Source organism: Microcebus murinus, chromosome 25 (genome assembly GCF_040939455.1).
Source record: "Microcebus murinus isolate Inina chromosome 25, M.murinus_Inina_mat1.0, whole genome shotgun sequence".
Classification (NCBI taxonomy): Eukaryota; Metazoa; Chordata; class Mammalia; order Primates; family Cheirogaleidae; genus Microcebus; species Microcebus murinus.
The window spans coordinates 13,351,005-13,366,298 of NC_134128.1; the positions used below are offsets into that span (position 1 = coordinate 13,351,005).

General features: G+C 37.3%; 1 protein-coding gene across 1 annotated transcript in view; it reads left to right on the forward strand.

Moving 5' to 3' along the window:
- ITGA8 (integrin subunit alpha 8) overlaps positions 1-15,294 on the forward strand; it is a 160,778-nt gene that overhangs the window by 29,409 nt on the left and 116,075 nt on the right. Inside the window, exons 4-8 of the mRNA XM_075997658.1 lie at positions 849-972; positions 5,468-5,529; positions 6,534-6,579; positions 10,471-10,596; positions 11,546-11,590. Of these exons, the coding sequence (XP_075853773.1) occupies positions 849-972; positions 5,468-5,529; positions 6,534-6,579; positions 10,471-10,596; positions 11,546-11,590 (403 nt within the window). The remainder of the gene's footprint in view (positions 1-848; positions 973-5,467; positions 5,530-6,533; positions 6,580-10,470; positions 10,597-11,545; positions 11,591-15,294) is intronic.

Consider the following 15,294-nt stretch of genomic DNA (forward strand, 5'->3'; position numbering starts at 1 on the left):
TGATTTGGATAAACTCACCTCCCTCAAAAAGGTTGTCTGAGGTCCTTGGAGTTTATCTCAATAAATTTCTCCGTAACAAGCAGAGGCAGAGTCTTGGATGACTTCGCATTTAGTGTTCAATTCCTGGGAAATGTTTATAGGTCATTAACATGCTCTTTTAATGACTTCCTGATCATCTCTTATAAAATTGCTAAGATAGGCATAAAATGCAGTCTTTTCCCTTCAGCTTTGCCATGACTAAAAACCATGAAATTAAAAAATCAAGCCAAAAACACCATGGAAATGCGGTAGCATGTTCAGATGAAAGTCGTTTAAAGAATCATAAGATGCAACTTCAGTGATAAACTAGGAGCATCCACAAAACATGTTAACTCACTTGTCTACATCCTTTGATTTGAAAGTCACTTTTACTTTAGCAACAATTAGACAAAGAAAGGAAATATTTCTCACTTTAAGACATCACACTGATTCATTCACTGTTGGAATGATCATTTGCTTTTATGTAGGTCCAATTTAAAAAAAGAAAACAAAATATGAGTTCTTTGCTTTTAGAAACTATTTTCCTTTTCTTTGGCAAAAAATTTTGAGATTCTATGGGGGGAACTCATTTTTATGTACATATTTAACTTTTGCCAGTCTAAGGTGCATTAATATTAAAAATTGGCTTTGGAAGTTTAACTTAACTCTGTTGACCATGGTACTCATTAGCATGCTGAAGGCCAATTAATTCACCGAATAATTTAACTTGATTTATCATAAATTCATATACATGAATTAATAATTCAAATCAAACTGTAGTATAAGAAACCTACATCAAAAACACATTTTCTGTCCTTAATGTTTCATAGGCCTGTGCTCCTTTATATCACTGGAGAACTCTTAGACCGACACGAGCAAAGGATCCAGTTGGCACTTGCTATGTAGCAATTCAGAATTTCAGTGCCTATGCTGAGTACTCTCCTTGTCGCAACAGTAAGTTATTTTTATTCCTTGAAACTGAAATTCAGCTCAAGAGCTTTTCTATTATAGACAGGCGTGCAGGATGCTTGAACTCCCATTCATACATTGTAGGGTTACGAGGAAAAAAGCGTTGGAGGTAGGTAAAGATCGGTGACAGCTTTGCAGGTGTCTTGATATGACAGCAGGGCCAAGGCATGGAATTCTGCTCATTCTCCTGCATGTTTTAGAAAAGTTCTGGTTTTAGATGTTTTGCAGAATTGATTGGTTCCTTATTTTATGCTTTAAATCATCAGTCTATTCAAAATTCACACCCTGTGTTCTAAAGAATACTGACTGCCTACTTTACTTGTTTATTGCAGGAATGGTATTAGCATGTTTGGACCTAGGGATACATAATGCTTGAGGTTTCTGTTTAACCTGAAATCTGTGTTTTCAACAGCGGTTGCTTTCTTTGCCAGCTGTGTACTCAGGTTATCTGTACAATATGGTTTTCTGTTTAGGTGTTTAATCCCTTTTTCAAAAATACTCCGTACACTTAGAGTCCAAATCTCATCTGGCAGTTCTAGGAACTTTCCAGCAAAGCATCCTTTAAAGCAAGCCTGTGAGTGCCATCTGTGGGACACTGCTGTTCAATCACTTCATCTTTGTGGAATACCCAAGGACTTGGGGATAGCATGATGGATGGATGGATGGATGGATGGATGGATGGATGGATGGATGGATGGATGGACTGATTCATCTACTCAGAGCCCTTTTGTTAACTCCTCCAGTTTTCTATGTGCCAGATAGATCGTGGGGATTTGTCGATAAGCAACCAGTGGATTTTTATTCTTATTTCTGATAACTCACAAGACCACATTGGGGGGGAAATGTTATTAGAAAGAACATTCTAGTGACTGATTTCAGGATATTGATTTCTTTAAAAAGTTCACTCCCAAACTGGTTTGATCCCTGAGATTATAGGTAAATCTTTCCCATTGTGTGTGAATTATTATAAAATTCAAGATTAATTTAGGCAAGAAAATACCAGAAATATTCAGACAACTGACTTGTTTGGAATTAAAAAAGAAAAAAAAAAAAGAAAGAAAATACCAGAAATAAAACAATGAAGAAAGTGAATGGATCGGGGATATTGGAGGGTTAACAAAGAGGCCCTGAGAGTTAGAGATCTAAAGAACTGGAAGAGGAACATTTTAACTCTCATGAGTTTGAGTGAAGATTTTTACAAGGAGAAGATTATAACTTTTTGTTTAAAAATACTGACGTAAATCAGACACTTCTTCACATTAAGACAAATGTCATAATGAATAGTCTACGGAATAAGGATTTTATTTTAAATAGCTTTAACATGGAGGTTCTTTGCAGATAATGATTTATTCACTTGACACAGGTTTTTTTGAACACATTGAGCACTAACTATTCTAGTTTAGGGAATACAGCAAAAAACAAACCTGTGTATTCAAGGAACTGACATGCTAGTAGGGAAGACAGGCAACAAACATGTAAATAAATAAGTTTATAATATAATGTCAGGCAGTTAAAAGGGCTACATATAGTACTATAGCAAGGCAAGAGAGGACGCAGTGACTTATGTTGGGGGAGTGGGGAGAGGAGAAGCTTTTTAGACGGGATCATAGGAAGAGATTCTTCTAGCAATGACCTTTGGCGTAGGGAGAAGAGGCAGTTCCCAGGCACAGGCAGTAGCCAACAATAGGCAGTTTGTGCATGTTCCATCCAAAGTGCTGTGCTCTTGAGTTTGGTAAGGGGTCAGTACTATTGTGCTAATGACAAAATTCAGATAAAGAGGTAAACAAAATCCCAAATTTACTCAGAAAATGAATAGTAGATCGATTATAGAGTATAGAGATTCAATACTGAAATTGTTTCATCAATGTTAATACCCATCCATATCATATATTTCACAATTGGCTAATGATGCTTCCTTGTAACAGCAAACTATTGAAGCTAAAAATAAGAACCTTCCTTCACATGTCTTTTGCCTTGAATATATATATTCTACTCTTCAACTACCATCAAGGATGATCATTTATAAAACCTGTCACTGCTTCTGCTTCTGCCTTTTTGCTTGACTGCCTGTGGGATGTGAAAGCTCAGGTTAAAATGCAGCACATGGAATCTAGACTTGTGGGGAAAAATAGTTTCAGTGTGAATTTGAACCATTATCTAAAAATATAAATTATAGTACGCTCCCATCTTGAAGTTACGTGGATACATTATCATGGCAATTTGCTTACTCTTTATTTTCCTAAATAATAAGAATAGCTCAATACAGTTAAAGTGGAGCTCACGTTGAGTTGCAGACTAGCTCAATAAATGGCCAACCATTCTTTCAGCTCTGGTGTATAGCCACAGTTTTCACAGTCTCACCATCTCCCTATTCCTATTAATACTTCTCCCTCAAATCCTCTAAGAAGCAGACTTCCTGGCATGGCTGGGACATTCACACCTCATTAACACAAAGCCAGCTTGTTCATGAGCACATGCTCAATATCACACAACAGGGACATTAACAATATTACTTTCAAAACAAAATTTAAAGAAGCACCTCATGTTAATTCTACAAACCTATTCCACCGATACTGCTCATTCATGTTAATGACATGCCTGCAGCTCTTTTGGCCATTCATAATTTGGGTGGGGATCATTCATCCTCACCCTTCCTCTTTACTGTGGAAGCCAACAAATAATGGTTTGTGATCACATGTTTCCCTGGATTCCTGAGTTCACTCTGGGACATAATTGTAAAATTCACAGATGCTCTGAAGTTCCGAAAGAAAGATTCTTTCAGCTATCATAAATTATAGCTCAACAAGAAAAACAATAACTTTGTAAAGGAAAAAAACCTCATGCTCTTTTATAATTGCCACTTAAAATAAACACTTGAAGTTGATTATTTTCTCAATGAATTTTATGAAAAATTAGGATTTTCTCTTCACTTTTTTTCAGTTTCCTGTTTTAAAGCAAAATACTTTCAAAGCATGGTCATGTTTCCTTCCTTTTGAATAATTTACAATACTAAAAGTAAAAGGCTAGAGTTGATTTTAAAAAGGATATTTTAAAAAGGTTTATGCAATATCTTTCTTAAATATGCTCAAGGTAACAGATATATGCCCACATAGTAATATATCAGGTATTCACACATATTTCTGGATGCATATAAATATTTACACACATGAACTTCTAGAAAACTGGTACCAAGACATTGGAGCTTATACAGATGAGTTTTTTGAGAACTTTAGAGGAGTCATAACTATAAACCACAAAATGTAGTTGAAAAATAAGGAACAAATTTTAAAATATAGTATATGATGTATAAAAGTATTTTTAAAAACAAAGGGAACATCTGGAAAGAATTGATGGTGATAATGCTAAAATTAGCTAAGTGTTGACCAAAAAAAGAAAGAGAGAGAGAAAAAAAAAAACAAAAAAAACCCAGAAGACATTCTAAGGAAAGCTGGAAAGGCCAGATCTATTTCAAAAAGCTTCTGGAATGGGCACATGCCCAGCCTATAAATTTTTCTGGTGATGATGTGCATTTCCTTTCCTGCCTTCCTACTTTCATTTCCATTCAGGGATATCCTTGATAAGAAAAGAGTAATTATTTGCACGTCGATTTCTACCTATGTAATGGTTGAGATTACCCCTACTTGACCACATTTTGGCTATAATGTAAGCACTTTCGAAGAGGTAGAAACTCTTTTAAAAAGTACAAGTTACAAGTAGTAAATTCCTGATCCTAATGGCCTGGAGACTTTTTATAATAATATAAACACGTGGACTCCATGTGTCAGCCTCCCATAGTTCACGTTCAGTCAGATCTTATTGGACATCCCCTTAGTGAATTAAATTGGACAGAATATAAAACAAGCCATTGCTAGAGAGCTTTCCCTTCTGTGAACACTAGCATTGCAATGTCCCAGTGAGATTAATTGTGACCGGAAATGCAATTTCCCAATTGACCTAACATATCATAATAGAATACTTTAAAATTAACTTCCTATTTCTATGTTAAAGAACATAGAAATGGAAACCCTTGTGGGTGCCCCAGCAGAAAGCATGCACTCTGGTCCTCATGCGTAGGGCTTCCTTTCTCAGGGCATCACTGGTGGTTGGAAATGACAAATCCATCTGCCTTCACTCGGCATGAGTGGGCAATGAAGAGACACATTACTGCCACATGGGGAGTTCGTAACATAGTCTAATGATAAAGATTTTATTTCTTCAAATGAATGTGAGTTATAAAACCCACTATCATAACCCAAAGGAATGCTATTCTTACTCTAGAATCACAGTGACATATGTGATAAGAAAATAGATGAAAAAATGTCTAATAAGTTACTTGGAATGAATTTTAAAAATACACATACAACTACATATTGATCATTTTAAATTTAGAAGCCTCTGGAGAAAACAAAACATCCTGAATTGGTTATTAAACTATATCTTATGATGATGTGATAACATTTATATATTTTGATCATTCTAGGCAATGCTGATCCAGAAGGCCAGGGTTACTGCCAAGCAGGATTTAGTCTGGAGTTTTATAAGGTGAATTCTCTTGGTCTTGCAGCTTCTATTATTTAATCTGATTTTCTTTTACCTTCTACCTCTCACTTCCACACTGCCCAAATGACAATAACCAAAGAACCTTAAAGAACATATCTAGTAGATGCTGGCAACTTCTTAAAATATTTTGTTTTCTCTTTATTTTTATTAATCTATGCCCATAACAGCCTATTAAATAGTACAGAAGTATATGTGATGAGAAGCACAGCTTCCTTCCTTCCCACTCTGTGGCAATCACTTTTAAATGAAAATCTCAAAAATTCAGTGAAGAAATGTGATCTAAACAGATCACAAGAATCTATTAATTGTTTTCTCTCTTAGCTGTGCTTGATTAGATTTCATATTCATATTAAAATTCATATATCCTTTCACAAAATTCAACACAGAGATGTCCAGGAAGAATATCTGTTTACTACTTATCATTGTATTGTTTTTATCATTGCTTTTTTGTTTGGCTTTGTTTTGTTTTCCACTGAGAGTTAAAAAAATGTAGGCTGTAAATAAATGAGAAAAAAATCTTTATATTTGCTAGTGTGGAGTTTCTGCTCTCTCTCCTGAGAAGGAGGAGGGTTTGTGGATGTATGAAAAAAATAGGCATTACCATGGCCTTGTAATAAATTGGAACAGAATTTTCTTTTTATCACAAAGGCTCCAAAGACCGTGTCTGCTAAATTGCACGGCATTAAACATGTTGAGATATTTTGCTTACTAAAGGCAGTGCCAAAAAACTGAATTTATATATTCTCAAGGGAGAGCATTCAACTTACCTAATTGACTCAAATTAAAATTATTTAATATGATAACACACTAAATAATTGAAAGCAAAATAAGAAAGAAAATGACCTGTAGGCCTCAGATATAAGGGTCTCAATTGCTTTTTCGTGAGTAACAAATTGGGAGAGCAATGCTTATGAGCAATAATTTGTCACCCTTTAAAAACTGTCAGTGTTTCTTTTCCAATCATTGTTGCTGTTTCTGTCTTATAGAATGGAGACCTAATTGTAGGAGGACCTGGGAGTTTTTACTGGCAAGGTATGTTCTGTTAGAGGAGAAGAAAAGCATGTTTGTTGTTATGAACAAAAAGATAAAGCAGAAGTAATGTCCAATGTTGCCTTTCTAGTACGTTAATTTTATGTCCCCATTCATAGTTTCTCAAATGAAGCATCTTTTCTTCTCCTATTATTTTTAATTGACACAATAACTGTGCATATTTATAGGACACGTATTTTGGGACATGTATACAATGAGCAATGATCAAATCGGGGAAATTAGCATAGCCATCACCTCAACCATTTATCATCTGTGAGGGGAACATTCAAAATCTGCTCTTCTAGCTATTTGAAAATATGCAATAAATTGTTAACTATAGTCACCCTATAATGCTATAGAACATAATAACTTATTCCTCCATCTAGCTGTACTTTTGTGTCCACTAATCAACCTTTGACCATGCTCCCTGCCCTATCCCGTTCCCCACTTCTAGCAATCACTGTTCTATTCTCTGCTTCTGTGGAATCAACTTTACTAGCTTCCCCATATAAGTGAGAACAGAAGCATCATTTCAACTTGTATTTTGCTATATAAATAATATTTTAAAAAATACTCTTGCCACTTAACAATTCATTTATCCACCAAGAATTTATCAAGGCTCTGCAGGCTTTGTGCTAGATGCTAAGGATGCAATAATGGGTAAAAACAGACATATTCTCACCATTGTGGAAGTTAATATCTGGGGAATGATAATGGCATTAATTGAACATTCACACGAGGACCTGAGACACTCTAAGTGTGATAGACACTCTGAAGGAAAGGCATGTCGTGATGGGGCCATGAGAGCTTAGGAGGCCTCTCCAGGGGGGTTGCACACAGGTGTGTTTCATCCTCTGCCCATTGGCTGACAGGGAGCTGGGATACAACCTGTGCTCTGCTTAAGGACCTATGAACCCAGGTGCAGGACAGCATCTACCTAGAGGGGATGACTTCTGTTATTTCTTATAAAGGTGCTGCATAAGTCTGCTGACCAAAGTATGCAGCCCAAAGGTCAACTCATGTAGAAGCAGGCAACCCTGAACTAAGATCTGGACCTTGAGTAGCAGTTATCTAGGTGAAGAGAGGAGGGATTATGTGCAAATGTTTTATGGCATGCGGAGTGCAGAGTGGGTGAGAATGGAGCAAAGTCAGGGTGACCAGAGTTAAGAGAGTGAGGGAAGAGCAGCTTGAGTGGTGTGGAGTAGGCCCACCCACCCTACAGGACTTGCAGGCCATGGGAAGCAGTTTTGTCGTTATCCCACAAACAATGGAAAAACCACTTTAATAGACTGGAAGTTGGCCAAAGTGAAATATCAGCAAACTAGTGTTATAAGGATATAAACTAATTGAAGTTTTAAAGGTAAACTAGCTGTAAGTTTTAGGTAAAGATGTTTGCTTCTTACAGCAATGATGGTACTGACTGAGAAAGAGGAGAAAGTTGAGAGATACTTTGGGGGCAAAATCAACAGCCTAATGATGGACTGGTATTTTGGGGTGAGAAAAGGGAGGCTGTCGAGGATGTTTCTGACTTGTGCAATGTTTTGCAAGGTAGTAGGTGGGTACCACTCACTGAGATAGAGAACTCTGGAAGGAAACAGGCTTGGGGAAGGTTGGAGAGGGGAGATGATACATTTGCTTTTTGTTTAGTGAGTATGGAAATGTTTGAGATACCCAAACATGTTCACATAAGTAGTTAGGGCTTAAGCTCAGAGAAGACATCCAGGGTGAAATGTACATTTGTATCACTTGCATATTGTTGATAAGTGAAACCACAGGTGAGGATGGGATGCCTAAAGATAGAATATGGAGAATATTTTGTAATTTTGGTTATAAAGTTTAGAACAGAGATAAAGTAGAATCTGAGACAGATGAATAGTTGAGAGAGGATTTTTTTTTAAATAGATCTGATCATGTTTAAAAGCCAGTGGAAAATATCCATGAGTGATGAATTATGATTAAATTTTATATGACCTTACTGTTTAGCTTAATTCATGCATATCCAATTATGAACATCAAATAATTAACATTTTGATTTTAAAAATTACTTTGCAAACTGAAAAACAATATATTTCACACAGCAGATGGATATGAAATAAAAATTATGTTTATGTTTTCTTCTAACTCACTTGCTTAATTTCACATAATTCATTCTTCGCCTTGAGTTGAAACAATGTCTGACACAAATGATTTGTTGAAAGTTTGCCATGGCAATAGCATAGAGAAGCATTTGTCTGAGGTATATAATTTAAAATTGTATTCAGGCCTAAGGTTATAATGTTTATAGACTCAACTAAAGGAAATATGCAAAGGCAGTGTGTATGTGGGAAGGGTATTTAGCTCTCAGGGAAAATTGGCAAATTCTACAGATATTGTTCAGAAATTCATGTGTAAATACCATTATCTTAATATCAGAACAGTCATTTCAGTTCCAATCACTTGGAAATATTTATTACCTGGTTTGACAGTTTTATTCCTTTTTGGACATCAAACAGAAAGACTGTGGGAATTATGTGGGAATTCCTAAAGAATAATTTGGCTTTGAAATTCATGTTCAATGTTAGTCCTTTGAAAGCATTTCTTCAGTTTTCTCCCAAAGAGCATGAGATCATTATTTTTGCCTTAGATGTCCATAAAAAATATGGAAATGCATAGAAATTTTAGTGGAAATTGCTGGCTGTCTTTTAGACAATTGTTCACTCTAACACAATCATATTTCAAGATTTCTGAGAGTGAGTTTATTTGAGAGAGATTAGCCAAAGTTCTTATCGTATCAATGTTGGTGGCCATGGGTTTCTCTTTTATGAAATTCTGGATCTCGTTGCACCTGGCTTCTTTCTACTTTCATAATTTTATGTTCTATCTGTATTTTAGCATAAAAAGCAGATGGCTCAAAGATTATGCAATTCCTTGTTTAAGTAAGCTGATACATCTATTCACCAAGTAAATGATTTAGATTAAATATCACATTTATATTTTGCAAGAGCACAGAAAAGTTGTATTAGAATGCCAAAAGAGACCTTGATTATAAAGCCAAATGTCCTAGTGGCAAAACCATGGGACCTTAGCACTCAAGCTTTTTAGGTCTCAGTTTCCCCAACTATAAGACCCTATATTCGATGAAATGACCTCAAAGTTTCCTTCTAGTTAAAATATTCTAGTGTAAAAATTAGAATAAATATTAAAAATAAAAAATCTAGAATAAAAATTTAATTACAAAAATTTTGCCTGCAAGTGTCTTCACTCTTCAATCCTTTTATCATTTGGAGGTGGAGAGAATATATATGGTGAAAGCAGCAGGAAGATTGACAAAATATTGTAGCTCATCTTTGAACTTTTTTTTTTTTTTTTTTTTGAGACAGAGTCTCGCTTTGTTGTCCAGGCTAGAGTGAGTGCCGTGGCGTCAGCCTAGCTCACAGCAACCTCAAACTCCTGGGCTTGAGTGATCCTTCTGCCTCAGCCTCCCGAGTAGCTGGGACTACAGGCATGCGCCACCATGCCCGGCTAATTTTTTATATATATATATATCAGTTGGCCAATTAATTTCTTTCTATTTATAGTAGAGACGGGGTCTCGCTCTTGCTCAGGCTGGTTTTGAACTCCTGACCTTGAGCAATCCACCCGCCTCGGCCTCCCAAGAGCTAGGATTACAGGCGTGAGCCACAGCGCCCGGCCCCATCTTTGAACTTTTGTCAAAGAGGAAAGTTCTACCCAGCTGTAATCAAGTCTACCTTGTAGTTCTAGTTGCAGGCGGGAAAATGCATCATCAAAAATGCAAGCAGTTAGCTCCATGATAGCTTTCAAGGCAATGTGTGTCGTTCAAGCATCCTGTGTCTGCTGAGGGAAAGTCTGCCTCTTGCATTCATTCACTTAAGGTATTAATTTGTTTAAACGCAGGTCAGGTGATCACTGCCAGTATTGCAGATATCATTGCAAATTACTCATTCAAGGATATTCTAAGGAAACTGGCTGGTGAAAAGCAGACAGAAGTGGCTCCAGCTTCCTATGACGATACTTACCTTGGTAAGATCCATTGCTCAAAATGTTTGCGGTTTCTCAAAAGACAAGCATATTAAATGTAGGTGCAAATTTTATTCCTGACTTATCTGATGTTATTTGGCAACTTATGCAAATTTCCTTTTCCTTGTTAATTTAGAGTTGACTCTTTTTTCCTTTTTAAATATGACTATTATTTCAGCCATGATGTAAACCTACAGAATTGGAGCAGCTCTTCTGTAGGCTCTATAACAGTCTGTTGCACATAGAATATTTCCCCAGTAGCAGACATTATATGTTAGCATTGATGCTACCAATGCTAAAGGGACAGCATCACAGCACCCCTCTCCAGTTCCAGAGCAGCACAAGAGGTTTTCCTGTTGCTGGAATATTCTCAAAATTTATTATGTGCAAACCACACAATGTTATTTCACCACTACTCTTCCCCATCTTTGGTATCCTAGTGGGATTTGATTGCTTGATGAATTTGAAAACAAAAAAACAAACCATGTAGCTATGTTTGTTTCTATTGCTGGCACCTCACTTTAGAACTGAGTGAAATTTGTGGAAACCATCATTAAAAGAATTAGGAAGTAGACTTTGTTGGTGATCAGAACTAGCAAACTGAAAGAGTATCTTTCAGAGTAGCATGTCTGATCAAAATGAATCAGCAGCTCTTAAAATGCAATAGTTTCTATTTACACTTAAAGGTGGATTATTCAGTATTGATGCTTTTAAAATCGACCTCACAATCTGATTTTTTTTTTTTTGCCAAGCTCCTACTTAAGATCAGTAGTAGCAGATTTATTTATGAAAGTGTTTATATTGGTGTGATTAATTTTTCCCTTTATTAACTTTTATTTTATAATGTGTGTAGAGATTTCTAAATAAAGCAGTAGCATGGTTGTTTTTTCTAGATATAACTTATTTGTTAAGTTATCAAGCATAGTTAGCTTGTTTCATTTGTTGAAAACAGGATACTCAGTTGCTGCTGGCGAATTTACTGGAGATTTTCAGCAAGGTGAGAGACACATTGAATTTAAGTCATTTATAAAGCATGGGGGGGAAAGGTAAAATGACATAAAAAGTCCTTTTATCAATGTGGTTTTCTTTGCTAAACAAAATGTATATTCATGGAATCCCAATATGTCTATGAAAATATTTCATAGGGAAAATAAATACACTCTGGTGTAGCATTTTAAAGTCCCAAAGAATTTTAGAAGAATGAATCTTTATAAAGTCTAGTTAAGCAACAAGAATTAGAGCAGTAGTCCCATTTTATGAATGAAAAATAAGCAGATGATTGAATAACTTCGACAATAGCTATGCTGTTAGTGACAGATTGAATTTGAGAAATCAAGATCCTTCTTTTTACTTTAATTTCTAGTATATCATATAGGACATGTCCAAAACTATATTCCCCACCTGACTCCAATCTAACACCCAACATTATTTCCTTTTTTCCCCTTGGACATGTCCAAACTCAAAATAACAGAACCAACTAATCCCTATTCTCACATATGCCCCTCCATGTTTTGTCTTCTGCAGTTTGTTTTGGCTGTCCTCTTTTTTTTCAATCCTTTGATCCTGTACCCCACCTCCACCTTCCAGTGGCCAAATGTTATTTTTTAAAGCCAATTTCAAATTTCATCTTCTCCAGAAATCCTTCTTTAGCTTCCTTCTGTAAACTTTTATATCTTATTTTACTCTTTCCGAAGGCATTTACCATTCATTCATCAAACATTTTTTGTGCATGGTATTAAACATTGAGCATACAGATGTGAACAAATGATCCTTAATCTCAGAGTCTACAATTCCATGGAGCCGATAGACATTAAATAATGAACACAGAATACCTAATTAAATTGTAATAAGTGCTAGGATAAAGGTATCAACATAGAGTAAGGGAAGGTTTGGTGATGATGGAACATTTGAACAGAATCTGGAAGGATGGGGCAGGGGGCAGACATAGAGACCAATTTCTGTATTCTAAGCCATCGAAAAGATTGTAGTGGTCAAGGACCTCAGTCTGACTGGTCAGACTTTGATACTGATATTGCCAATTTTCAAATGTGTTCATGACTTGAAAAGTTTAAGAGCCTCCTTTCCCATTTTAGAGTCAGATGTGGTGAACTAAAACCCAAGAAAATGATCTGGTCTTAACGAATCCCAAGAAAGTGATTATTGGGGTGGGAAGAATGTTGATCTTGCTGTCACTTCTTGACTTCTACTAGCGACCAACTAGGAACTCGACAGTGACTGACCCTTTCTAAACTTCAATTTCCCCATATATCAAAATGGGATGTTAATGCCTCCCATTTTAGAGGTTACATGAAGGAAATACTATAAAGCACATGACACACTGTTTAGTGGACAGAAGACATTCAATAAATGCTAGTCTCCTTCTGCTCCTCGCAAGTCAGTCTGATACTTAAGTCATGTGTTTCCAGGGCAAGGATCTATGTTTTTCCTGACCATATTGGATATTAATAAACTTCTGAAGGTTTCACCAGGAGTTATTTGAATGGATCTAAGAAAAGTCTTGTATTTTCCCTTTTAGCTGAATATGTTTGTACTTGAGTGACAGTTCTAACTTGCCTTAGACCCTAAGCAATTAAACTGTCCTGATCAATTATAAATGATTATGATCATCTTTACTCAATAGCACATTTAATAACTCCTCAGCATTGTGGTCATGTGAGGTTGAAGGCTCCAAAATTACTGGGGGTGATGGCTGATTTTTTTATAGACAAAATTCTAAATGTTTGTTGGATGTGAGAAGTAGTAGTTGCCATGTTTCTCAAATAGTCTAATCCACTAGAATTTGTCCTAGCTACAGGCTTGGCCCTAAAACCAGTCAACTTCATTATATCTGAATGCAGTTTGTTTTTAGTGCCAGGAGAATTTCATTCACACCAAATAATACCAATCCGTCAGCTTCCCTGGCGATCTAGCCAGATGGCTTCATTTTTCTGAACCCTGTTTTATTCTCCAAGAACATGCTTTACCTGCCCTCCCATGTCTGCAGATGAACTATCTGCCCACGCTCCTAAGTCTCACCCTGTCCTTTATGCTCAATCCCATTTGTCCCGTGACTCAGAAATGGGACTCTAGTAATTCCTGCTTCTCTATCTCATATCATCCCTCTCTCCCTCTCCTGGATCATTAACACTAACATAAAAGCAGATTGTTATTTCTCTCTTTTTTAAAAAAACTTATCCCACTTCCCACTCCAGGTACTGCCTGTGTTTTTCTGTGTTGAAAGAGCTGTTGCTCCTCCCTCCCTGTGTGCTCTTTCTGAAAGTTCCTCACCTTCTCTTAAATCCACTTCTGTTGCCCTGTGCCTCTACTGCCCTACTGAAACTACTCTTGTCTAGCAAACCAGTGGCCTCCAGGTAGCTTATCTTCTTTGACTACTGGGAACAGTTGACAGATTTGATCACTCCCACCTTGTGTCTCCACACAGCCTCACAGACCCTGGCAGCTCCTTCTCTACCTCTTCTATGATTCCTTGTTATTCCTTCCCCTCACTGGAGTATCACAGGGCTAAATCCATGGGCTGTTTCTTTACTAGTTGAGTTCTATCTTGGTAATCTCACCCAGTCTCATTTATTTCTTCAGCTTAGACTGGATTCCAGGCTCATGCATCTCTACTCAAGGTCTCTATGTGACCAGCTACCCCAAACTTAATGTGCTGGTAACTGAACACCTGACCTTCCCCCTAGCCATGCTCTACCCTCTGCAGTTATCCTCCCCATTGCTCAAGCCAAAAGCCTGAGAAGTCAGTATTGGGTTGTGCTCTTCCTCTCATGTTCCATATCCAACCCATAAGCAAATCCTACAACTCTCAAAATACAACCAGAATCTGACTACCACTTGCCTCCATAGCCTCTACTCTGATCCAAGCTTCTTCCACCATCTCACACCTGTATTACTGCAATTGCTTCCTACCTGGTCTCCCTGCCTTCACTTTGCCTTCCCGTAGTCTGTCCTAAATCCAGCATCCTGGGTGCTCCTGTAGAAACAGAAGGCACATCGTGTAACTTCTTTGCTCCCAGTGATTTCCCAACTCCTTCAGCCTAAGATACAAGTCTTCCCTGTGGCCTAAAAGGCTCAATTCATTTGGCCTCTGATTGATTTGACCTCATCTCCTGCCCCTTTACCCCTTGCCCTTTCTACCCAAGCCACCCTGGCCTCTTTGATAGACCAATCCTACCTATCTCAGGGCCTCTGCACTGGTCATTCTCTGTGACTACAATATGCTTCCCTTAGATATCCTCAGTATTTGCTTTCTCCCTTTCTTCAATCTTTGCTCCAGTGTTACCTTCTCAATAAGGCCTTCCCTGACTACCCTAATAAATTGCGAGGGGTCTAACTTACCAGTGATATGCAGACCTGAGAAGCCAGGCTTGTCTTCTAGAAGCAGAAATGCATGGAGACTGGTGAAGAAGACTGGTACATCACAAAGTATAACTTTTGTTCTTCTGTTTTCTGTGATCTGTGGAAGAAGCAAAAGCCAATCCAACAGCAAATGCAAAGCCCTGACTTTAAGCCTCCCGCCTTCTACATCAGGGGTCCTCAAACTTTTTAAACAGGGGCCGGTTCACTGTCCCTCAGACCGTTGGAGGGCCATTGGAGAGTGCGGTGCACATTCCACACATGCGCACTGTGGGCCCTGGACAAGTTGGCTGCTAAGCAGGGCAGGCAGCGGTGGCAAAAACACCC